Raw genomic sequence first — 23,965 nt, 5'->3', positions numbered from 1 at the left:
TCCCTGGGAAGTGGCTTTTCTAGGGACAGGTGCGTGCAGTGAGCACACTGCTTCCCAAGGGTGAGTGGACCAGGAGGCCGAGAGGGAGGCCGGCCCATGAGGAGGCTCTCCCGTGCTGAAGGGCTCCAGGTGCCCACGGACAGACGGCAGGGCGTGCGGAGGGCCCACCGAGCGCCTTGACTCCCGCTCCTCGTTGATGAGCTTTTGTGATGAAAGGCGAACCCTCGTCAGGCTGAAGGCGGCCCTGAAAGCCAATAACACCACACGGATGAGTTTCAAGGGTCACAGCGGTGAGCTCAAAGTTGCCTGATTGGATGAGAGCAGCACCTCCGTGACCCTAATAAGTGTCCACCGCAGATAGCCCCGAGAGGCGGTGGGAGGTGTGATGGAATTGGGGGCATGCTGCACAGGGCCAAGCCCTGGACACAGTGCCCTCCTTCCCTGCAGGAGAAACGGGCCAGCCCTTGGCCAGAATCACCTGTCTGCGTGCAGTGGCAGCCTCCGCATCAGAAAGCGCTGTGTCCTTCGTGCGGGGTCCATTGTGGTGGGGGCACTGCTCTGCCCAGCCCAGGGACGGGCCCAGGAGGCCGTCAGGTGGTGCTGAGGTGCGGTCACCAGCCTTGTCCCAGTGGGCCCATCAGGGTGGACAGGCTCTCGCCTTGTGCCTCAATGTGAGTGACCGGGACAGTCTGACAGTCTGGGTGGCAGAGCGGGTAAAAGCACAGCAAAGCTTACCAGGTGGAGGACTGGCCTGGGCTTCTAGCCCCTGAGCGGAGGGCCCACGCCCACTTCCAGTTCGGGGCTGTGTGGCTTTGGGTGAACAGCTTGGCCGCAAGTGGACCTGTCAGATTTCAGCTCAGTCGTCCCACCAGCGAACAAGACCCCGGCGTTTGGTGGAGGTGGAGGTCACCGTGGGGCCAGTGGTTTTGCTTTGGTGGGAGGACCAGTGATCTAAGTCCCCAGAGGATCAACAGCCTGTGTGTTGACCCGTCTGCTTGCTTTCTCAGTTGCCCCACGGCACTTGGGATCTTAAAAGTTTCCTGACCAAACCTGCGGGCCCCGCATCGGAAGGTGGGTTCTCAACCACTGGGCCACCAGGCAAGTCCTGAGTGATGACCTCAGGATACTGGATCAGGGCTTACCCAAAGGTCAGCATCATTCAGGGAAGACCAGGGTTCCACAGAAACAAACTGTGTGGCAAAGCAGTTTGGGGAGCCCCTGAGTGAATGGGGTCCCCACGCTATAGGATCAGAGCCTTTTCTGCACCTCCTAACTGCCTGGGCGGGGTTCACACACGCCTTGCTAGCCGAGCTGGCCTGGTCACAGCACCGTCATACAGATAGAGCTTCGCACCTTTGGCTCTCAGCACAGGGCTTTAGAGATGACGGTTTCTGGAAGGTTCCCCGCTCTGGTCTCCCAGATCCCTAGTGATCCTTCATGCTCGGTTTCGAGCTCTCCCCCGCTTGGCACCTCCAGTCACGTCCTGAGAACGCCCGGGTGGCTGGTGGCCAGCACACCTACACGTGCGCTTGGGAGCGGCCGTCCCAAGGAGACCAGGATCACAGAGGCGGGCCGGGGGCTGCCAGTGTCTTGCAGTGAGGATCATGTTTATTGAGAATGGCTCATTACAAACAAGAGAACACGTATAAAAATCCCTGTGATGCGTAAGATCCCTTTTGCCCCTAGGTGGCCGGGGAGACAACCAGCGGCCCAGGGCACCCCCTCCACGTGCAGCCAAGGGGTCACGGCGCCGCGTGACGAGTCCTGCTGTCTCCAGCCCCGTTTTAATGATTTGTGTGTGAACAGGACACAACAGGGTGAGGTTTGCCTCCGAGACCCGCTCTAGGCGGGTGGCAGCGGCCCCGCGACCAGGCAGCTCCTGTGAACCTTCCAGACGGGTGCCTTCTAACCTGCAGCTTGCCCCGAGAGGCTCGCTCCTCCGACCTGGGGACAGTGTCTCTGATGGACGAAGGCACCGTGGACACTGTCTGTGGAGGCTGCTCCCTGGGCAGCCCCTACCAGCCCAAGTACTGGGCCTCACCAGAGGGCGGCTGCCCCTTCCTGTTGCTGTCTCCCTGGACGCCGCCACGCTCGCTGGGGTCACCCGGGCCTCCCGGGGCACCCAGCCCGCAGCTGCCCCGTGTGGCCCTCCGGGCATGGGAACCAGGGCTCGGGGGTCTCAGGCCACCCAGGGTTAAGGCAACGGGACCAGACGGGCCCGCAGGCAGCACTAGCCTTTGAACCCAGGGCGGCTGCCTGGCCAGAAGCGCCTGCCTCTCGGTCAAGGCTGTTGGGTCGAGGAGCTGTACGGCTGGGTGGTCCTGGGTGGTCTGTAGCCTGGGGAAGTGGCAGCAACCACCGCCCCAGCATCAGGCGTCCAGCAGCGACGACCAAGACTTAGGTGCTGTGGCTGACGGGGGCGTCCCGGCCCCCCTGGCCAGAGGTAACCCGGGGCAGGGGCAGGAGGTGTCCCAGCCCCTTTTGGGAATGGCCCATTTCCCTTTTTTCTCCAGGGGCGCAGACCCAAGTTCAAGACGCAGCCCCACCTCTGTCCTGAGTCAGGTTCTGGCTGTGGCGCGAGGCCAGCCTGCCTGCGGCCCCGGGTCCCCTTGGCTTTGGAAGAGACCCTGGCCTGGCTTATCTGCCCGTGAAGAGAGGTGTCCGTGGTTCCAAAGTACCTGTGACCCCACTATTATTGTCTTGCTTGAGGTTGAGTCTCACCCCACCAAAAGTGAAAACTTCAATCTCAAAAAAACACCCTCCCCCGGCGAAAAAAAAAAGACTTAAATCACACACACACACACACACCTCTGGCTAAAAAAGGAAGGAGCAGGAAGCTGCTCTAGTCCATGCGGGGGTCCGCGCTGTGCAATCCTGGGTTAGGGTTACTCCCTCTGCCGACAGAGACCACCTGGCCTTCTGTGCAGAGCGCCAGGTGTGAGCACTGGGCTGGGGGGAGGCGACAGGCTGCCCCCGGCCGCGATCGGGTGTGCAGGCCCAGGGCCCCAGCACCCAACCCTGAGACATGGGGCTGCCCGCACTGAGGCAGGAGGCGCTGTGGCGGGGGCAGGGAGCATGTTTGGGGCCCAGGCTGCTGGCCCTGGCCCTCGGGTTGCCACCGGGAGCCAGGGTCCCGCCCACAGCCCAGGGGTCCGCTCCAAGGAAGGCCGCAGGGGCCTGAGGCCTTTCTGCCTGAGGTCCAGCCCTCCCCAGGGGCCTGGCCACCAGCTGCGGGGACTGGGCCCCCCGGGCGGGGGTGGGGGAAGGGGGCAGCGGGCCCAGAGTGCCTGCCTTCCGACCAGACCCTGGGGAGGCTGGAGCTGACACAGCCCCAGGGCCCAGGGTGGCTACTCCACACACAGCCCCGCGGCTCTCGGGGCTGGGTCCCGGGTCTGCAGGGAGGTGGGCTCTTGCGCCCCTGACTGCCCTGAGTCTGGCTTGCAGGCACCAGGGAGCCCGAGGGGCAGACGTGCCCTGAGCGCAGTGGGAGCCGGCCTCGGCCTCGGGCCCGGAGGACGACGTCAACAGCCAGCAGGGACGCGGCGCCTCGCCCGACCCCGGGCCTGGGCCAGCGCCTCTGGAGTGGCCTCTGGGGGCAGGGCAGCGCACAGCGGGCCCGCCGTCAGCTGTCCGCGTAGACAAAGAGGATATCCTCGTCTGTGCCGTAGCTGGTCCTGGCCTCCTCGAAGTTGCTGATGCTGGCGCTGCACATTCCTGCTGCGGCAGGAAGACGGGGCGGTCAGCAAGGGGCGTCCCAGCTGCCCCCCACCACGCGGGACGCCCTCCCTGCAGCCGCTGTGGCCCCTGTGAGCCTGTCCTCTGCGCTTTCTGTGACTCAGCAGGAGAAAGGGTTAGAGGGGAGGGGACTCGCTGGGGGCCGCAGGGCTGTCTGCGCCAGGCAGGTGGTCCCTCCCTGTCCCCGGGGCCGTGGGGAGTCTGGGCAGGGGGTGGGCGGCGACCAGGGCCAGGGCCGGGCAGACTTTACTTTTTTCTTTCGGCCACTCTGCGCAGCGTGTGGCCTCTTAGTCCCCTGACCAAGGTCCCCCGACCTCCCTTTCTAGCACGGAGGGCTGGCCTGGGGGCTGGGGGTGGTGGGAACTGCAGCCCTGGGCTGGGCCCTGGGTGGGGGCAGAGGGCGGGCTTGGTGATGGCCCGGGGCTGGGGGGTAGGGGCCCCAGGGAGAAGGCGGTGGGGCCCGCCTGCCCCACTCACGGTCGGCGTAGGCCGGGTTGTTGTAGAAGACGCAGCCGGCAGCCCGGCTGTAGCCGCGCAGCACAATGAAGTGGCCCTGGTAGTCGGGGGAGCGGCAGAAGCAGCGGGGCCCGCTGGGCGTGAAGCAGCAGTACTTTGGGGGGCTGGAGCAGAGGTCGCAGCGCAGCACGCCCGAGTTCACCAGCACGATGGCCACGTGGCCCTGCGCCAGGTGGGCCTGGATGTCCTGCACGCTCACCCTGCTGCAGGGCGGATGGGGTCAGCGCGCCGCTGGGCCCGGGCCCTCACCCTGCTGCAGGGCGCACGCGGTTAGCGCGCCGCCGGGCCCCAGGCCCTCCCCGGACCCCCGCCGGGCCCCGGCCTGCCCCGTGTTCCAGGTGGGCCTGGATGTCCTGCACGCTCACCCTGCTGCAGGGCGCACGGGGTCAGCGGCGCCGCTGGGCCCCCCACCGGGCCCCAGCCCCTTCCTAACCCTAACCCTAACCCCCGCCGGGCTCCGGCCTGCCCCTTGTCCCAGAGCCCGGGCCGCGCCTAGCGTCCGCCCTGAGCTCCATGCGGGGGGTGCCCACCTGCTTCGTCATGGTGGCCGGGGCTCAGCGGGGGACCAAGCATGGACGGGGGGTGCCCAGGACACGCTGGGCCCACAGGCCCTTCACAGGGTGACCGTACAACTCCAGACCTGCCCCCCACTGCCCTGGTCTTTTACCCTAAAGGCTGCATTAGTAACATAAACGGGTGGTTTAATTTACTTCCCCGAATTGGAACCAAGCAAGGGGTTATTTCTCTTTCTGTTTGAGGCTCCTTGTGGCAGAAGGGGCTGCTGGGAAGGACTAGTTGGCAGCACCTGCAGGGGAACCCCAGGTCAGCCGGCTGTTCCAGACTCCTAGGCCCCGGCCCCTCTGAGGCCCCCGGGAGGAGGAAAGTCCAAGACAGACCCGAGGCGGGAGGGCTGGGGGGATTCCCCAGGGCCCGGGCCCCACCGTCTTCACCGGTGGGTAGGGGCCAACGCCCAGCCACACTGAGCCCTCCTTCCTTCCAGGCCCCTCGGGGGTGCGTGTGGGCACCTGGTGGCCGGGCCCAGCTCCAGCCCCACCGAGTCACAGAGCAGCCTGGTCTGATGCTGTGGCCCAGGAAGTGTGCCATTTTTCCACTGGGTCTCTGAGAGGAAGCAGCTGGCTCAACTCCCAGCAGAAGGTATGACCCTGAGGGGCACTTCAGCCACCAGGAAGCCCGGGGTGGGGGTTCCGGGTGCGGGTCAGTGCATGGCTGGGCCACTGGGGTGACCGTGGCACTCACCGCTGGGGGGGGACGGGAATGGCCACGCAGCTGGTCAGGTGCCATGGAGCTAACACCGGCTACTTCACCCTCCAACACGCGCTCACGTGGCCTGGGGACACGTGGAGAACTTTTCCCTGTGCCCAGAGGGCTGTGTGCCTGGGTCAGGTGATCGTGAAGACAGAAATCCGGGAGGACGGGAGACCCAGGGAGAGACCAGCCCAGGTCTGAGAGCCGGACGCCTGCTGGGCACAGTGCCCACAGCAGGCTGGGGAGGAAGCTGCTTGCGTCTGGGCAAGTCTCCCCCGCCCCGTGTGGAGAAGAGGGAGACCTATTAAGGTCAGGCAGCCGGGAGGAGGTCTGGCCAGGCCTCCCTGACAGCTGACACCCAGGCCGTCCCTGCCAGCCTCTCACCGTGCCAGCGTGCTCCCCAGGCCGTCACCCGCCACTAGGGTCCCTGTGCTCTGCCCCAAGGCCAGCACTCCCCGAGCAGCCCAAGGGATGGCTCAGATCTGTCCTGCTCACCTGTCCCTCTTTCCCCCGGCTCAGGAGCCACCCCAGGTCAGAGTTTTGTGTAGACTAGGTCACGTAGCCCCCAACCTGTTCCCATTTTATGGATGGAAACACTAAGGCTCAGGGGTCGGGGGCAGGGACAAGTCAGTGCCCACAGCCGGCAGGGCGGGAAAGCTCAGGTCTGCCCCTTCCCAAGGGAGGCCGCCCCCTGCCAGCCCCGGGGCAGCAGGTGCACGAGGAAGGGGGTGGGGGAGACGCACGCACTCACCACTTCTCCACCAGCACCTTGCAGGTCTTGGCTTGTGCAAAGAGCTGGTTCACCCGGGTCTCCTCTGTGTCAAAGTGCTTCCTGTAAAAGGACTGCGAAGGCAGAGCAGCTGCAGAGGCTGCCCACCCTGGCTGTCTGCACACCCGCCCCCCAGGGAGGATGTAAACAGCACGGGGGTCGGGAGTGGACATGGGCCCGGCCCGTGGGCGGCAGAACCACCCGAGGCTGGCGAGGGTGCTCGGGAGACGGGCGGGCGGCAGGCTCGGGCCGGTACCCTGGGGGTGGGCGGGAGTCTGGACACCACCCACTTGGCTCAGCCGGCTCGTGTTAGCAAAGGACATGGTCTGTTTGGCGCAGGGGCCTTCGGGGGGCCAGGGGCCCCATGGGGGAGGCAGAAGAGACCCTGCTCTGGGCCTTTCCTCCACCTCAAGGCCACGCTGACCACACCAGATCCACCAGCCTCTCCCCCTGGCCTGGACGGCTCAAAGGAGAGCTAGGTAGACGGGCACTGGCCACGGGGTAGTGGTCCTGTCGCCCACGAGGCCGGCAGGCACTGTCTGCTCGGCCCAGGTGGGAGGCAGGCCTGGCTCTAAGGGCGGCAGGGTGCACTGGGGTCTCAGTGAGGCTTTGCCGGGCATTCTGTTTTTTTTGTTGTTGTTTGTGTGCTTTTTGTTTTTATTTTTCGAGTTATTTTCTTGACCGTCCCACATGGCTTGTGGGGTCTTAGTCTCCGGCCAGGGATGGAACCCGCGCCCTCTGCGTTGGAAGCACCGTGTCTGAGCCTTCCTTTTTTATAAAAGTGAAAGACGGTAGACTTTTTTTCCTTCTAGAACACCAGAGACCCAACTTGGAGCTGGCTGTCCCTGTACGAAGGAAGAAAACTGGCCCGTGACGGCCGGAGGAAGACAGGTGCGGAGGCCGGGCCGGCTGGAGCCGCGACAAAGGGAAGGAGCATGAGTCGCGAGGGCACCTCCGCAAGTCGGCAGGTGCGTCCACGACAGGTGGGGGTGGGGCGCCTGAGCTGCTGGGCGCCGGGGCCTGGCCCCACACCGGGAAGGCCGCGGCCGGCGCGCACCTGGCTCCTGTAGCCCTTGTCCACGCCCAGGGTCTGGGTGCAGAAGCGGTGTCGCACGCCGAAGCGGCGCATCAGGTAGGCCAGGTCGATGGTCCAGATGCTCCTGGTGAGCCGCAGCTCCTGCAGGGCCTGCTCGAACTCAGCGTCGTCCAGCTGGCCCAGGTACCTGCAGGCACAGTGCCTGCTGAGCCTCGGGGCAGCCTCCCCCTGAGGGCCCGCCGTGTGAGCCTGTGCCCCCGGGAGGCTCCGCCCTGCGTCGTGAACTCCTAGGTCCTGACCGCACACTGCCTGGGGCCTCCCGGGTACCACGCAGGTCCCCGTCCGGGGCCTGGACTCTGCACCTGGCGTCTCTCACGGGCCGTGTGACTCTGGGCCAGTCGCCAGCCTCTCCAGCCTCGTCTCAGGACCATCTAAGTGCTGGGAGCACACCTCATCCCTAGTCCCCTGAGCGTTAGGCACAAACACCTATCTTGCCTGGACTTCCAGGAAGGGGAGCAGGAGGCTGCCCTGCCCAGTGACCCCGTCTGCCGAGAGTCCGAGGTCAGGGGGCTGCAGGAGGGCCCTGCATCTCGGCCGTGGGGGTCAGTCTGTGGGGCAGGCCTGGGCACTTGTGACTTCCTGGCCGTTCCAGACTCTGGGCATCCTCCGGAGGCAGAGCTGGGGCCTGGTCCACCGCCGCGGGCTTCCACAGGTGGGGTGGAGCCTGGGTAGATGCTGGGCCTCCCCCAAGCCCCAGCTGGAGACAGCCGCCTGGACAACGAATCCCGCCCGGGGCTCTCCCCGTGCACCCCCACCCCTCCATCAGGGCTGGCCCGGCGCACTCACCGGAGCACCATTCTGGAGCAGGCCAGGCCGCAGTCCCAGTGGTAGAGCTGCTGGATGATGGGCACCGGCAGCTGCACGAAGTCCCCTGCATGGGAGGAGCGCGGGGGTCACGGGCGGGAGGAGCACGGTGGGGGGGGTCACGGGCAGGAGGAGCAGGGGGGTCACGGGCGGGAGAAGCAGGGGGATCACGGGTGGGAGGAGCGCGGGGGTCACGGGCGGGAGGAGCAGGGGGGTCACGGGTGGGAGGAGCAGGGGGGTCACGGGCGGGTGGAGCACGGTGGGGGGGTCACGAGCGGGAGGAACAGGGGGGATCACGGGTGGGTGGAGCGGGGGGTCATGGGCAGGAGGAGTAGGGGGGGGTCACGGGCAGGAGGAGCGCGGTGGGGGGGTCACAGGCAGGAGCACAGGGGTCACGGGTGGGAGGAGCACGGGCAGGTCACGGGTGGCAGGGGCATGGGGGGGTCACGGACCCTCAGCGCAGTGCCTGCCCGCCACCCCACTCCCACTGGAGCCGCCGTCACCAGCGCCTGCTGAGGTCCCAAGGGGCCACTCGAGGACGGTCTACGGCCTTACCAGGCCCCTCAACCCATTCTCCTCACCACAGCGGCGGTCCCCCCAAAACGCCGGTCTGAGCAGGTCAGCCCTATGCACAGGCCTCCGGTGGGGTGGCTCCCACACCCCCTAGGACAAGGCCTGCGTGGCTACCGCCCTGGGGCCCACTGCTGCCCAGCCTCCCCTCGCCCTCCCCAGGCTGGAGCCTTCACAGGCCCCTGGGCCTTTACATACCCGCTCCCTCCTGCCTAGACTGGCTCAGCCTCCCAGGCCACGGAGTCAAGTCCTGTCTGCAGACGTCACTTCTCCACAACGCTGCCCCCATGGTGCACGGCGCCTCCACCCCGGGCACCATGCCCCCCCTGTGGCCCCTCTCTGGAGCCCCTCTGTGGCAGGGGGCTCCCAGAGGCATTCGGCAGACGCTCCTGTCTCAATTCCCAAGGCCACTGACTCCACAGCCCCCAGGGTTTCAAGGAGGGGGCGGTCACACATCAGCCAGGGCCGGCTACCTGGGGCGGAGCAGCAAGGGCCTGGCCTGGGCGTTCCAGTTTGGGCTCTCCCACTGGCTTGGGCCTCTGACTTTCACTTGTGGGCTGGGTCTGGCCATCCCTCAAGTGGGGACTTTGGTCTGATTTCCCTTTTGGTCAACAAACATTGCCCCAGAGACCCATGAGTGCCCAGCCTGCGGACTGGCAACTCGGTGGCGAGTGCCTGGGCGGACAGCACACACGGGCGGCGGAGGAAAACTAGGGGCCAGGCCGGGGACCGTGCAGGACGCGCCTTAAGACCGGAGAGCGGGGCCATGGCAGGCCCCTGTCCCGTGGCCTGGGGGGCCCTCCTGCCCTGGGGGTCCCGGGAATCTGCATGGAGCTCAGAGCTAAAGAACTGGCCGTGACACTCTCCTCGTTCAGGACACCCTTCCCACTGCCGTGGTCTCCCCACCTCTGAGGTCTCCAGGCAACGCTCCAGAACTCACAACCGGCCCGCGCAAAGCTGACCCCCAGCACCCTTCCCCACCCAACCCCCACGTGCACCAACCTGCAGGGCGCCCGGGAGCCCTGTGGTCCATCCTGGCCTTGTGACCTGTGACCTCCTGTAGCCTGCAGGGGTCCCAAGCTCCTGCTCTCCCATCCACACCCTCCCCTGCCCTCAAGGCCTGGCTCAGAGGCCAGCACCTCCCAGGCCTCCCGGGACGGCAGGCTGGCCGTGCCCCCTCGTTCATTGGCACTCCGCTGGCCCGGGCCCCCATGTGGACCCCTTCCCTGCTGGACTGTCCACGCCCTCTCCGGAGCAGGGCTCAGGACTGTGCCTTGGCTGCACCGCCGTGGCCTCTCTCCTCTCCCGCCTCACCCACAAGGCCCGCAGAAAGCAGGGAGGCACGGCTGAGTGCGAGCCGCTTGCTGGCCAGCCGCCTGGCCCCTGGCAAGATTGTCCCCGGGGCCCCTGCATGGGTGCTGCCGGGAGCCCCGTCTTCCATCTGGCTGGGGCCTGGGGCGCTGAGACCAGTCGGGGTTCAGGCTTCGCTCTCTCCTTCCCCTGGCCCCAGGAGGCCCCAAAAGGAACCCAGGCCACCTCTCTGGGCCTTTCAACATCCGCCTCCGCCCACTGCCACGGACTTGGCCCCGTGGGCCCCAACCTGTCCGACTTCTGCCTGTCCCCCGCCCCCCCAGTCCCTCTCCGGCTTTGGTCCACAGCAGCCGCAGGGGTCCCTCCACAGTCTTCCATGGCCCTCAGGAGCCAGTTCTTACCCCTTACAAAGCCTTCCCGGACCTGCCCCCCTCGCCCCGGGGGAGCTCTCTCACCCTCGGGACTCAAGCCTGCCCCTTTTTGTCACTCAGGTCCTGGCTCCAAGTCCCCCCGCCTGTGAGAGGTGTTTACTGACTGTGCTTTTGGGGGCAGGGGCTGCTCCACAGTGTCTCCTTCACAGTACTGGGCAAAAATGACAAAAACACACAAAAAGCCTGCCTGTCGCCCCGCTGGACTGTAAGCGGCCCCAGGGCAGAGAATCGGCTCGCCGTACTCGCCGTGGTTCCAGTGCCTGCTGTCTGATGCAGCAGTGACTCCAGAAACTGCTGCTGGAAAGAAAGGAACTCCCGAGCGCCCACTACGGTGTGCCCTGGGCACACTAGGTCACGGACGAGCCCTGCCATCCAGGTGCTCACGTCCCAAAGCAATGCCCCGCCCCCGAAGGCTGAGCAGAGGCAGAGGCCTCCGCAGGCTGCTGGCCTCTGCGGCCTGTGTCCCGCCCTTCCAGAGCCCCTCCCAAAGCTACACACTGCCTTCTCGTTTTTCTCTCCACGGGCTGTTTACTCCCCAGCCTTGGCTCCTGCATATCCCTCCGTCCAGAAGGCTGTCTCCCATCTCTGAACATGTAAACGCGTCAGTCCCTTCCCCTCCATCTGGAGGACCGGAGCTGGTATCTGTCTGCCCGCTGGACCCGTGGGGAACTCCTCAGTGGCAGGCACGGAGCGTTTGCCTCCTCCCAGCCTGGAGACCTCGGCAGACAGGCTTCGGCGGTGAATGGAAGGCATTTTTGTTTTTTTTTTTCTTTCCCTTGAGCGGCCTGAGCCTCCGGGTCACCGCAGGACTCCCCTTCCCCCAGGCTTCCAGACTATGGTCCTCTGTCCACGGCTCCTCCTGACTCTGCGGCCGGGGCTTTGGCACTGGCTGGCTGGGCCACCTGTGGCCAGGCTCCGACTCTTGTCTGTGCCTCCCCCCCCTCGCTGTAAAACGTGGCACCGCCTGCTGCTGGCTGGGGCCCTCGGGAACTCTGCCCCACCTCTTCTCGCCCTTATCTCTTACCCTTTGATCCTGCCCACACCCCTGAGGTGCCTGACCACCCGCCTGGGGCCACCCCCAATCCAGGCACAAGCAAGTCGGCCAACCCAATAAGGGCAGGCCTTCCAAGCCCCAAGCTGCTGCCAGGCACCTGGAGCCACAGCCCATCCCACCTGAGGGCCAGGGTCTGCCTGGAAGGGGCTGACCCGGCTTCAGCTGGCAGCTGTCCTCAAGAAGGAAGGCAGTTTCCTGGTCCTGAATACTTAAGCTCTGGGTCGGTTCATCTGCAAAAGTGCAGGTGACAACTGGAACCAGCTTCACCCAAGTCGTTATGAGGATTGACGAGGCCCTGCATGCAAACAACTCGGGCAGAGTGCCTGCTCAGAGAAAGCGCCCTGGAAATGAGTCATTACTCCACTCAGGCTCTTCCAGAAAGGCAAGTGTCTGGTCTAAGATCACAAAGTGAGACAACTGGAGGACGAGACAGCAAAGCCCGGGGACAGCCCTGGACCCAACTCCTTGCTGCAACTACAGTCGTGTCCCACGGATGCCTCAGGGCTGGGGTCTTCCCCGTGTGGGCCCCTCACTCGTCAACTGTATGCCGCACAGGGGATGGGGAACCACTGCCCCCCCCCCCCACTCAGAAGAGCACACCGAGGCTGGCCACTGATTATCAGTCTGTGCCCTCCCGCCTCCCCCCGCCGCAGCAAAGGAACTCAGGCGCCTGGAAGGAGGAACTAGAGAAGGAAGACCCTGTAGCAAGACACCACGCAGGAGTCTGGGAGGCCAGGGGCAGGCGGCGGTCCCTCACTGCTCTGCGATCCCTCCCAGTTGCCTGCCCCTTCTAAGGCCTCAGTTCCCGGAGTGGGGACAGGGTCTCCTCAAAGCAGCTCTAAAGAGGACTTTTCCCTCCTGGGAAAGGTGACCCCTCCCCCCGCCCCGGCGGCTCAACCAGGACCCTCCTTCCCTCCATGACCGCAAGCGAGAGATGCCCAGGGGTGTCCCTGCTCCGGGAGTTATCAGGAAAACAAACAAACCCCAACTGACCGTGGCCGGCCCGGCGGGACCAGCCGGAGCGCACACCTGGCCACGTTTCGCTCAGAGCTCAACAGCAGGGGCCGCGGCGGCGGTCGGCCCAAGGTCGCGCGGCTGGACCCTGCCCGGCGCTCGGGCTGGGTTCTCCCCCATACCCGATCCCCGGGGTGAGGGCTGCCCCCCACCGCTGATCCCCGATCCCCGAGGTCTTGCCCCGGGCCCACCCGATCCCCGGGGTGAGGGCCGCCCCCCGATCCCCGGGGTCCTGCCCCGCGCCCACCGCGATCCCCGGGGTGACGGAGGGACCACACTGACCGGGCTCGAGCGGCGGCCCCGCTGCCTCCGCGTCCACCTCCGTCCTCATGACCCGGGCGGCGCGGGGCTCCCATGGCCCCGGCCCGGCGCCGGCTGCAGCTCTGGCGTCGACTGGGGACGAGAGCGCGCGGCCCGCGCGCGCCGGCTTCCCGGGCCGCCAGCACCAGCGCCCCGGGGGGAGAAGGGGCGGGAGGCGGCTGCGGCCCCAAGCCCCGCCCCGGCCCGCCCCCGGCCCCCACGCCGGCCGCCCCCCGGCCCGCTCCTCCGGGTCCCCGCCTCCCCTGTCCGCACGCCGGGGGCACTCGCCTCGCTCAGGGCGCCCCTTCCCTGGCGCCGTCGGCTTCGCAGGCTTCCGCTGTGGGGGCAGGTCCCGGCCCCGGGCCTCCGCGCCCGCCGCCCCCGCCGCCCGCCTCGCCGTCCAGCCCGCGTCTGGCGTCGGGTGCTGGGGAGCGCGAGTCCCCCTCGGCCCGGGCCGGCCCGAGGGTCGCTGTTTCCGGCGGCACCTGGGTCCAGTCATCCGCCCCGCTCTTCCCCGGGCCCGGAACTATTGTACCCGAGCTCGGGTTCCCCAGCCGGCGCGAGAAGGATGAACGCGAAGGCGAGAGACCCCGCCCGCCGCCACTCGGGAAAAGGAAGGGGGCGGGCACTGCGCGAGGCATTTTGGGAACGCGTGGTGTTCTGGGAGCGCGCGGCCCGCCATTCGCGCACCTCACGCCTTCGCGGTCGCCTGAGTTCCGTCTACCCTGCAGCCTCTGAAAGAGGAGACCGGAGCCGGTGAGGACAGGGCCGGGGGCGCGGGGGCGCGGGGGCGGGCGAGGGCTGGGCCGAGGTCCCGCGAGCGGCCGGGGGGCTGGAGGAAGACGCGCCGCCGGGGAGCTCCGCGGGGCTCGGGGAGGGAGAGACGTGGGAAGCCCGGCCACCCAGACCCTCAGCGGCGCCTCACAGGCGCCTGGAGCTGCGTTCGCTAGCTTTTCCCCCGAAGTACTTGCTCCTCGGTTTCCGAAGCTCTCCAGGCCGGTGTTTCTCGAACTATCCAGGCAGTGGTCTTGAGATCGTTCCTGGCTGGTGGCCACCTTTCCCCCAGATCCCTACCCGGCTGATGCTTTTCAAAGCCCTTGTCATCTCTGCCCCCCTCCCCCTTCCAGGGCCTGATCCACTCACGCTTAAAACACAAGTTACCACATTTCCTTGCTTCTGAATCGTGCTGCGTGCATTTTGTAACTCCGGCTGCCCTTCCATGGCCTGGTCTCTGTGCTGCCCCGGCTCCCCCAGCTGCGGTTCAGCGTTGTCCTCACGAACGGAACCTGTTTTTTCCTAACCTCTCCCAGTCCTTTTCTTCTCTTGACCACACATGGTTGTGTTCCAACCTCCTGCTGCCTGTCAACCGAAAAAAATACCGCCACCTAAAAGCTGAGAATTAGGTTTCTTCGGTGGGAATCATGAGGACTCCGAGCCCGGAAGACAGGATTTCAGGCGACCCTCGGGAGAGAGAAATGTTGGGTGGGGTGTAGTCAGGCTGCGAAGAAGTTTGCAGCAAGGGGCAGGTAATCTGAATATTAAAAGATGACCGTTGAGTAACGGAGACCAGGTCTCCTGCCTGAAGAGATTTAACACTTTTCTGTTATTTGGGAAGATGCAAGAGTCCGGGCTTTCTGAAATCTTTTCTTTCATATGCATATCAGCTATCTGGGGCCAAATCCTGCTCTTTGGTCATTCACATCCTAATTCCTCCTTTACCCTAAGGCTAAGGTTCGAGGGACTGCCTCTTGTGCTTCTCACATCCCCTAGCTCCTCAGCCGGCTGCCAAAAAGCCATTATGGTTTTTACTTGGGCTTAAAAATTTGCATTTGGAAGGCTGGAATACCAAATGGCTGCGATGTGGCTTGTTTACTGGAGAGCAGAAAATATTTCATTTTATAGAAGTTTTTGTTTTATACACCCATCTTGGGATTAAAAAAAAAAATCCACTTGCTTTTTTTCTCTCTTAATTAGATCAAGTCAGGGTTTTCCCTGGTTATATTTTCCCTCCAGGATGAGCATTTCCTACTTGTAGCACACCATCACTTTGTGAACACTTGGATATTTTTTCTTTAGCTTAATGGAGAAGTAAGTAGACGGTCAGAGAGCGCTTAATGGGTTGAATTAAACGCACAGCCCTTTCTGAGCTTCCCAAACGGCACGGTTAAAAAGACCTCCTGCCAATGCAGGAGGTGTAAGAGATGCGGGTTCCATCCCTGGGTCGGGAAGATCCCCTGGAGAAGGGCTTGGCAACCCACTCCAGTATTGTTGCCTGGAGAATCCCATGGACAGAGGAACCTCATGGGCTACAGTGCATGGGGTTGCAATGAGTCAGAGAAGTGACTTAACACGCGCACTCAAGGGACCTGTGGTGGAAGGAAAATGGGAGGCAGTTTCATTCCCGTTAGCTTTCCCCCTGTTTAGCCCCCCATTCCTCCCCACCCACATCTTGCATGTGTTTGCCAGATAGGTGCTTCAAGCTCAGAATTCAGCTAAAACAAAATAGTGCACCTCTGGCAACTTTGCTAAGTTTTCCAGAGTGTCAGCTTTGAGGGCTTGTGTTTGCCGCATGCCTTCTCGGGCTTCGAAAGATGAAGTGACTGCTGTCTCTTTCTCACCATAGAGCTCTCTTCCTGCCGAGATGTCCATTGGCGTGCCGATCAAAGTGCTCCACGAGGCCGAGGGTCACATCGTGACGTGTGAGACGAACACGGGCGAGGTGTACCGGGGCAAGCTCATCGAGGCGGAGGACAACATGAACTGCCAGGTGCCCTGCTCTGCGCGGGGCTGGGGCGGGCCCGGGGCGGGCGCAGGCCTGGAGGGCGGGATGCGGGCGGCTGGGCGCTCCTTGGAGTTCTTGGTCAGCGGTTGCTCGCCGAGTGCCCAGGCTGTGCCAGGCCCTGTTGGAGATACCAGAGAGGCGGGCTTCGGTGAGGGGCCACTTGGAGGTTGAGAATGTGTAACCTCCTAGAATTGGGCTGTTTGGACCGCTCATCCTCCGTTTCTCCCAGTCCCGTGGCCGTCTTCTCACACGTTTTGGGCCCGTTTAAGAGAAGCAGCACAGCCTTCAGTGGAGCCGTCAGGTTCAGCTCCCCCGCCCTCCAAGCGTGCTTGCGTGATGCTTTGCAGTTAGCCGACTCTTCCCTCACACACTGCGTGTATCAGCCATTTTTGTAGCAGAAGCGCCTCGTGTGAGCGCACTTAGAGCAAATACTTGGCCGGGCAAGCAGGTTTGGGTGATAGTTCTACCCATAAAATGGAAGGAACGAGGTTACAGGACTCCCCGCTGCACAGGGCTCTGCTGAGACGTGTTGGACCCACTGCTTGGTGTGGCTCCCTTCCCACGGCGCGTGGATTCGTGTAGCATCACTTCACAGAGTGTGGGATGCAGTTTCTGTTTAAGAGCTTGGGCTTTGGAGTCTGGTGTGGGTTTGAATTTCAGCTGGCTTTATTAATTAACGTTAATTACCTGTTTGCTCATCTGTAAAAGGCGGACAGAGTTAACTTGGCAAGAGATTGACTGGGGGAGCTGCAGAGGGCCAAGGGCAGGAGCAGGAGAGCTTTCAATCTAGGGCGCGGGTCTGACCCAGAGAAGCGGGTGGTGACTAGGAGAGCCTCAGATGGCGGCACTGCCCTGAGGATGCTCAGCTCAGCCAACGTTGCTGATAAGGTAAAAAAGTTATGATCACCCAAACTGGTGCACATTGTGAAGAATATTACTCACCCAGTAAGGTGGTGCGGAAGAGTATTTAACGTGGTAAAATGCCACGGACATAGTGGGGAGACACAGAGCTCCACAGTGCTCCCGGTTTTATGAAAATGAGAGCCAGGCTATAAATGATAAATGGAATGCTTAAAAAAGATTTTGAGGAAGACTCATGTGAGTAGTTGCTTTTCGGTGAGGCATGATATGTTATTGAAAGTGAGGTCGCTCAGTCGTGTCCGACTGTTTGCGACCCTATGGACTGTAGCCTACCAGGCTCCTCCCTCCATTCTCCAGGCAGGAGTACTGGAGTGGGTCGCCATTTTCCTTCTCCACAATTTTTAAAAATATTTTTCTCATTTTGAAATGACAAATCGTGTGTTAAGTTTGTGATCATCAAAGCACAGTAAATGTTATCTTTAAAAAAAAAAGTACGGGCCAAGTCCAAAATCTGACTATACTTAAAGCAGCACAATTCCCAGACGTTTTGCGGGGAAGGTGATGGTTCACGGCTCCCGTGGAAGTGATGCTTTGCGGGCGTTGGCATGCTCACCCCTTCTGGGCCAGGTTGGTGCGGGCGCTTTCTTGCCGTGGCACGGTGGTCTGTGGGAGCCTCCCGCGGTGTTCTCTGAGCTGCTGGGCAGCGGGCTGCGGTCCCAGCAGCCCCTCACTGTGTGCCCGTGTGCCTGTGCGCCCATGCGTGTGCCTCCTCCTGCTGCGCTGTTGAGCCCGGCGTCCCGGCGTGGGCTCCGTTCTGTCCCCTGCAGCGCCTCCAGTTTCTCGGGTCTGCAGGCTGCCCCTCGCGCCCAGCCCGGACCCCTCAGTGCGCTTAGCAGATCCTGCAGCAGTTGCTCCGGGCTTGATTTTTCACACCACTGATGACTTGGTGAAGACTAGAGGCCAGTTGTTTTGTTAGGCTGTCCTTTGATTAGGGCTTCTCTGATGTTTTCTCATTAGATTTGGGTTATGTTTTTTGGGGTGTTGTGATTTTTTGTTTCCTCGGGGCGTCACTGAGGCCCGAAAGCCCTGTGTGCCCCTTGACCCCTGTGTGCCCCTTGTGCGACGTGAACCTTGATCTTCTGGTTAAGGCAGTGTGTGTTCTCTCCACCGTGGGCTCCTTTTCTTTTGTAACTGATGAGCGCTTCCTGGGGAGGTTCTTTAAGTGAATGCCTTGTAACACACTGTTTCTCAGCGGTCTCCCAGTGGTCAGCCCTGCTTTGCTTCCAGTGAAGATTCCTGCCTGAATCTCGGTGTTATTATAACCCTTGCAAGAGTGATGTCTTTCCTCGTGGTACTCTGTGTTTGTTGGGTCTGCTTTGCGTGCCTCTCCGTTTATTCATGCGCTTGTTTTCCATGTGGGCTCACACTGTCCGTGTGTTTGTGAAGGGGTTACGATCGTTGCCATCATTGTTGGCCCTGACGTGAGCAGCTCCAGCCTGGGCGGACACGTGCCGGTCGTGAGAGCACGCAGTCTGACTGTCGTTGATCTTTCAGAACGGCCTGTCCGGGTGCTCAGGGTGGGCTGGAGGAGAGGCGGCCTGGGGCAGAGAGCCCCCGAGCAGACCGCAGGCCAGCTGGGAGTGCATTTGCCCCTTCTGCAGGCCAGGGGCTCCAGCACAGGCCGGGGCAGGGGGCAGCTAGCACTTGAAGGAGAGAGCAGGTCGGGGTAAGGTGAGGACACGCGTCAGGAAGCAGGGACCAGCGCTCCGCTGTGCGACGTGGGCTTGACCCGCTGTGAATACACTGTGATCCTCTTCCGCCCAGAAGGCTGGTGGAGTGAGCTGCCCTCGCTGTTAAACGTGGTGCCTGTTGAGATTGGCACGGGCAGGTTTGTGTTGCCTTCCCACGACCGGCCAGTCTCCTGGTTGGATTCTCCTCTGGCTACCCCCACTGCCCCGCTGCCGGCATACACATCTGCCCACAGGCTGGAGGGGCTGCGTAGTGGCGGCGACGGCCCTGCTCCTGAGTCCTGTGTGGTCCAGTTGTGGGCGGCACCGCATCTGGGGCACTCGCGACCCTGGGGGCACCTTTGCAGCCCAATGCGGGGGTGCGCGAGGCTCGGCCAGGCGGTGCTGAGCCACTGCGGCCCGTTCACAGCAGCTGACCCGTGGCACACGCTGACGGGGGGCCTGCGGATGGCAGAATCGGGGCTTGGGGGCCAGGCCCAGGTTCCAGTTAGGAGTCTCTGCGTGCTGGCCGTTCAGCCTTGGGTTTTCAGTCCGTTCAAGTGGGAACTGGCGTACTGCGAGGTGCTCGGCGCAGCCCCACCCCGGCACACCCCGCAGGCGCTCTGGGGTCCCCGGCTTTTTCTTGTGACGTGCGCATCTGCATTTGTGGTCTCCCTCCCTCCAGCCAGGGCTCGCCTTCACGCCCCTGCTCTCTGCCGGTGCCCCTGACCTTACTGACAAGGGCGGTTTCCTTGCAGATGTCCAACATCACGGTCACGTACAGAGACGGCCGCGTGGCCCAGCTGGAGCAGGTGTACATCCGGGGCAGCAAGATCCGCTTCCTGATTCTGCCCGACATGCTGAAAAACGCGCCCATGTTGAAGAGCATGAAGAACAAAAACCAGGGCTCGGGCGCCGGCCGGGGAAAGGCGGCCATCCTGAAGGCCCAGGGTAGGTGCCGCGGGCGCAGGGCTGTGGTGGACGGGCATGTCGTGGCCTTTTAGGAAGGCCCTGTGACCGGGGCAGCTGGCTCCACACCGCTGCCCCCGCAGTCTTGGGGATCCCCAGGCCCCGTCTTCTCTGTCTTGCCTCACTCGACCCCACTCAGGACGTATGTGAGATCCACAGCGGCTCCTTAGAAGAAAGGGGGGCTCAGATGAGAGTGGATGAGTCTGCTGCGGTGACTGCAGGGAGCTTGCCCTGCTCTGCTTGTCGAGCAGAGGCGCGGGCCCTGAAGGGCTGGGGTTGGGTCCCTGTGCGGCTGGGGTGTCTCCTGACACCCAGCCTGAGCGAGGGAGGTGGTGTGGGGAGGGGCGCTCTTGGATCAGAAGTCAGCCGTCTGGAGCCGTCTTTTACCCGTTAGAGGAAGCCAAACGAAGTTTTCCTTTACTGCGTTCCAGAAGTGGGACGGGGTCTTCCCCGTGACTGGCCCGGCCTTTTCCCCTGGGTTAGCCCACCCAGTGTTGTGTGTCAGGGTCCTGGAGGGTTCTGCACGGTGATCCGCTAGGAAACCGGTGAGTTGTTAGGAGTGGCCTGTCTGTCGATGAAGAGCCAGAAGGCCCCTCGATGCTCCTCAGGCCTGTAACTGCGCCAGGCCTGTCCCACTCAGGTGGCCTTGGGGCTCCGAGGGGCGGCCTCCTCCTCGCCCTGGCCCGTCCTGGGAAGGTGCGAAGGCTGAGCTGCAGCGGCTGCTGTGCGTCTCTGTCGGGGCTCTAGGAGGCGGCGCCCCCAGCCGGCAGCCGGGTTCTCACGGCCTGCCCTCCCTCCCGGGTCAGCTCCAGGCTCTTGAGAGGAGAGTCCAGAGGTCGGCAGGGCATCTTCTCTTCTTCAAAGCCACGGGTCCCCTCTTCCGACCTGAGTCTCAGAGAACAGCGGTCTTCATCGAGGGGTGGTCTTCCCCCTCCCCTGTTCAGAAACATTTCACACATGCAGAACAGCTCAGAGAACAAGATCCCTCACCCACATTGAATAGACGTTAACACTTCACGTCTGTTTCAGAGTTTTACGTGTGAAGTAAACGCACCTGCAGTGTTCTGTCTGCTCATCCTGGGGCAGCTCTGAGAATTCGTCTTTTCTCTGCTTCCCGGACGGGCTCCCCAACCACTGTCACCGCAGGGCCTTGCCCCCAGCTTCTGGTGGGCAGTGCTGGGCCAGGAGACGGTTCACGGTGTCCGCTCCAGCTCTGCCCGGGCACCCGCCCTTCCCGGGGCTCTTTCCCTGTGAGGTGCGGCGGGCGGGCCTGCTGCCAGACTGGGGGCCTTCAGGCCCCTCGTGGCCAGCGTCCTGGGCTTTGGCTCCTCTGTGGTGAGGGTCCTCACCAACCTGCCTCATCTTTTCTCTCCCGTTTCAGTGGCCGCAAGAGGGAGAGGACGCGGAATGGGACGTGGAAACATCTTCCAGAAGCGAAGATAAATTTTATCTGTTGGACAGAACTTTGCTCCTTTTTTTTCTTTTAGATTATCAGGGTCGGGATGCGTGCCTATGTTCTAGGTTATTTGTAGGCATCGTTTTCTTTAGATGTGGATAAAATGTTGAACTAAATAAATATGGTGGTTTTTTTCTTTTTGAGAATCTGAGGACTCTGTGTTCCTTTTGTAGCTTTTTGTTGTGTTTGCTTTGGCCGCAGCTTAGGCTTTGACACCCTGGGAGATGTGCTGGGGAAGCGCCAGTTTGAAGTAGCGCAGTTACTGATTAGCGCAGAGGCCGCCGTCCCAGCCAGCACTGGCTAAGTGCTTGGAGGGGCTCCGAGGGCGCACGGGTTCCCTTGCTGGCACGCGGTCACGCACGCGGCAGCCTCTTCGGGAGCAGTGTCAGCTCAGCTTGAACAACAGGACACCCGGGTCATGCCTGTGGGGAAAAAACCGAGACCCAGACCTTGCCACCTACAAACCCCAGTGAGTCAGTGTCTAGCAGAGGTGATCTGATATGAGAAGGTCATTCAGAGAGTCCGTGGCTCCTGGGGTACTGGCTTCATAAGCAGTTTTGCGCTGACCCGGGGGACAGGTTCTGTGTGTTTATCACAGCGCTTGGCGTGGACGGGCACAGCGGCGGCTGCTAACGCAGAGACGGGGTGTGTGACACCGGTAGCTGACGGCAGCCCCGAACTGGAAAAGCAGCATGGAGAAGTCGGACACCGGAGAGGGGCCAGCAGGGCTCCTGTGTAGGATGAGCTGCGGCAGAAACTGGAGGCGAGGGACTCGGTCGTCGGCCCTAGATGGTGCTTGTTGGACAGATGTCCCGGTGCTGGGGGAGCGGGAGGTCCCCTAGCGAGCTTCCGTCCCGAGGTCGCAGCACGGCCACAAGGTCGCGGCCCTCCGGTCAGTTCCCAGGACCGTCCCCCCGGAGCTCCTCCCACAGGTTCAATGAAGGGTGGCTGGGGGCAGCTTCCAGTGAACTCCCTGTGGAAGGAGGTAATTTGCTTTCGATGCGACCAAGAGTTCATCTGTTTCTGAAAAGGAACAGGTCTGCTGAGATGCACGCAGAGACGACTGAAGCCCCCGCAGCGCCTCCCCTGGAGATGGGGGCTCGGGAACCTGTTTTGAGCTGTGCCCTTGCTGTCCCCACTCAGCGATTCCGGCTCAGCATATCCACGTCCACATTCTGACCCTGGCCTAGAGTGCCTTGTTTTATGTGAGCGTTAACTTTTTTTGGCCGCACCTCATGGTTTGTGGGACCTTGGTTCCCTGACCAGGGATCGAACCTGGGCCCTCGGCAGCTGAGGCCCAACCACTGGACTGCCGGGGAATTCCCTGGAAGTTTTATAAAACAATAAAGTTACCCTAAAACAGCTTTATAAACAGCTTTGTGTCCCGCATTTTAGGAAAAAAAAGATTCGTTACTTGTACTGAAAGAGCAGGTGGTTCTGGGGGGTTTGTTGTTATGCCGTCCTTCAGTCCTCCGCCCAGCCCTCTCAGCTCGGGGCTGCTTGTCCGTATTTGCTTCCGTGTCTCCATTTAAACCTGTTTGTGTGGCTCCTCCTTGGTGTTTCGTTTCGGGCATTTATCTTTTAGCTTTTCCGTCCTGCCTACCGAAGTGGGCTCCCTGTGGCCCATCTCCCCGATACTGTAATTCTGACTTGATCATATTCGGTGTTTCTGTTATTAGGGATTAGGCCCGGGTGTTTGATTACAGCTGAGCCAGGTGGCAGATGGGATCGCTTTCATGCAGAACGTTCTCTTTCCTAGAATTAGTAATCCTCTTATTGGGTGGGCCAGAAGGTTTGTTCGGGTTTTTCCATGATGAGTGAACTTCTGGCCCGCCCGGGACATTCTTCCTGCTTCGCTTCCTGCCTGCTTGGTGCTAGTCCCAGCCCAGACTTGTCTAAAGACATCCGTCCCCCTTGTCTGGTCAGTCTCTCCTCGGCTGGCCTGCCCAGACTTGTCTAAAGACATCCATCCCCGCTGTCCGGTCAGTCTCTCCTCGGTTGGCCCGCCCAGACTTGTGTAAAGACATCCATCCCCCCTGTCCGGTCCGTCTCTCCTCGGCTGGCCCCAGGCTGGGCCGGCTTTCCTCTGTGCTTAAGGCCTTGCCTGCGGGCTTTTCTCTTGAGGTCTCCTGTGGTTTGTGTAACTTCTTCCTCCCACCTCTGCTGTAGAAGGGGTATGTGTTGGAAAGCTGCTTCTCCTCTCTCACTCCGTGGAGGATGAGACTCCAGGCGGGAGTTTGCTTCCATTAGAATATTGAAGGCAGTGTTACCTTTCCATCAGGCACCCCGTGCTGCAGTGGAGAAGTCCGGGGCTGACCTGAGCACGGACCTTTGTACGTAACTGTCTCTCCCGGCTCCGGGATTCACACCAGCGTGCCCCAGCCAAGGTCTGTGGGTCAGTGAACCTTTTCAGAACGGACTTTAATCCTTCGTTTCTGGGAAGCTTTCTTGAATTGCTTGTTAATGATTTCCTTCCTTTGGTTTTCTCTCTGGAATCTGTGTTGTTCGGCTGTCGGATCTCCAGGGCTTTGCCTGTTTTACTTCTTCCTATCCCTGCCTCCCCTAACCCCCCATTGTTTTTTGGTCTCCTTTGTAGATTTCTCCTAGGTGATTCTCTGAAAGTCCCTTTTTTTTGTTTTGTGTTTTTTTTTTTTTTTCGTTAATAGGGCCTCCAGCCTTCCCTGGGGCTCCGGTAGTTAAGACTGCATAGTCCCACTGCAGGGGAATTTGAGTTCGATCCCTGGTCAAAGAACTAAGATCCCACACCCTGCACAACCCTCAAAAGTTAAAATACATTTAAAAATTTTTAAATAGAAAATTGCAGTTTAAGAAAAACAATAAGGTTGGAAGCAACGTGGCCTGTTAAAGAAGACATGGATCCAAGGGCGGTGTCGCAGGGACAGCTGGGCCACAGCCTGAGGGGCTGCCAGCCTCTTACCTGCACGGGGGGGGGGGGGGGGGGGGGGGGGGGGGGCAGACTCGGCGGATGCACAGCCTGAGAGGGATGCCAGCCTCTTACCTGCACCAGGGGGTGCAGACTCGGCGGATGCACTGATACCATCCCTGCTTCTAGACACACCTGCTGAGTGTTTCATAAGCTTAAAAAAAATAATAAAGCACACAGGATTTTTTTTTCCCCTGCTTCTGGCCAAGATGGAAACTTACCCTCATGCCTTAAAAAAAAAAATACTCAGGGCATTGAAGGAGAGTAACCCCTGAGAGCTGGGAAACACACGAGGTGGCCTTACCGCCTGGTGAGGGCTTCCAGGCTGCGGCAGTGAGGGGAGCTGCAGCCTACCCCGGT

General features: G+C 62.1%; 3 protein-coding genes across 14 annotated transcripts in view; 2 read left to right on the top strand and 1 right to left on the bottom strand.

The window, feature by feature from the left end:
- UPB1 (beta-ureidopropionase 1) overlaps positions 1-1,954 on the top strand; it is a 29,277-nt gene extending 27,323 nt beyond the window's left edge. Inside the window, exon 11 of the transcript XR_009490946.1 lies at positions 448-1,954. The gene's annotated coding sequence lies outside the window, so the exon portion shown is untranslated. The remainder of the gene's footprint in view (positions 1-447) is intronic.
- GUCD1 (guanylyl cyclase domain containing 1) lies at positions 1,587-13,399 on the bottom strand. 12 transcript variants are annotated; one of them, XM_024977239.2, is made up of 7 exons: positions 13,155-13,399; positions 8,169-8,253; positions 7,344-7,509; positions 6,269-6,360; positions 5,509-5,599; positions 4,213-4,454; positions 1,587-3,714 (listed from the first exon to the last, which is right to left on the bottom strand). In XM_024977239.2, the coding sequence occupies exons 1-7, from the start codon at positions 13,363-13,365 to the stop codon at positions 3,522-3,524; spliced, it is 1,080 nt and encodes a 359-aa protein (XP_024833007.1). In that variant the 5' UTR covers positions 13,366-13,399; the 3' UTR covers positions 1,587-3,521.
- A 155-nt stretch (positions 13,400-13,554) lies between these two features.
- SNRPD3 (small nuclear ribonucleoprotein D3 polypeptide) lies at positions 13,555-20,807 on the top strand. The gene is given in 4 exon segments (NM_001076479.1): positions 13,555-13,622; positions 15,490-15,633; positions 18,995-19,187; positions 20,587-20,807. Coding segments are annotated over 3 exon segments (381 nt in total). The 5' UTR covers positions 13,555-13,622; positions 15,490-15,507; the 3' UTR covers positions 20,649-20,807.
- Positions 20,808-23,965: the final 3,158 nt, after the last annotated feature.

Source organism: Bos taurus, chromosome 17 (genome assembly GCF_002263795.3).
Source record: "Bos taurus isolate L1 Dominette 01449 registration number 42190680 breed Hereford chromosome 17, ARS-UCD2.0, whole genome shotgun sequence".
Lineage (NCBI taxonomy): Eukaryota > Metazoa > Chordata > Mammalia > Artiodactyla > Bovidae > Bos > Bos taurus.
This window is presented reverse-complemented; position numbering and strand designations above follow the sequence as displayed.

Bases quoted from the DNA above. Each gene is read 5' to 3' on its own strand.
- GUCD1 (XM_024977239.2), bottom strand. From the start codon at position 13,365: ATGACTGGACCCAGGTGCCGCCGGAAACAGCGACCCTCGGGCCGGCCC. The intron at 4,455-5,508 runs GTGAGTGCCACG...TCCGCCCTGCAG, and splicing joins ATTCCCGTCCCCCCCCAGCG to CAGGGTGAGCGTGCAGGACA. The intron at 3,715-4,212 runs GTGAGTGGGGCA...CTGCCGCAGCAG, and splicing joins CAACCCGGCCTACGCCGACC to GAATGTGCAGCGCCAGCATC.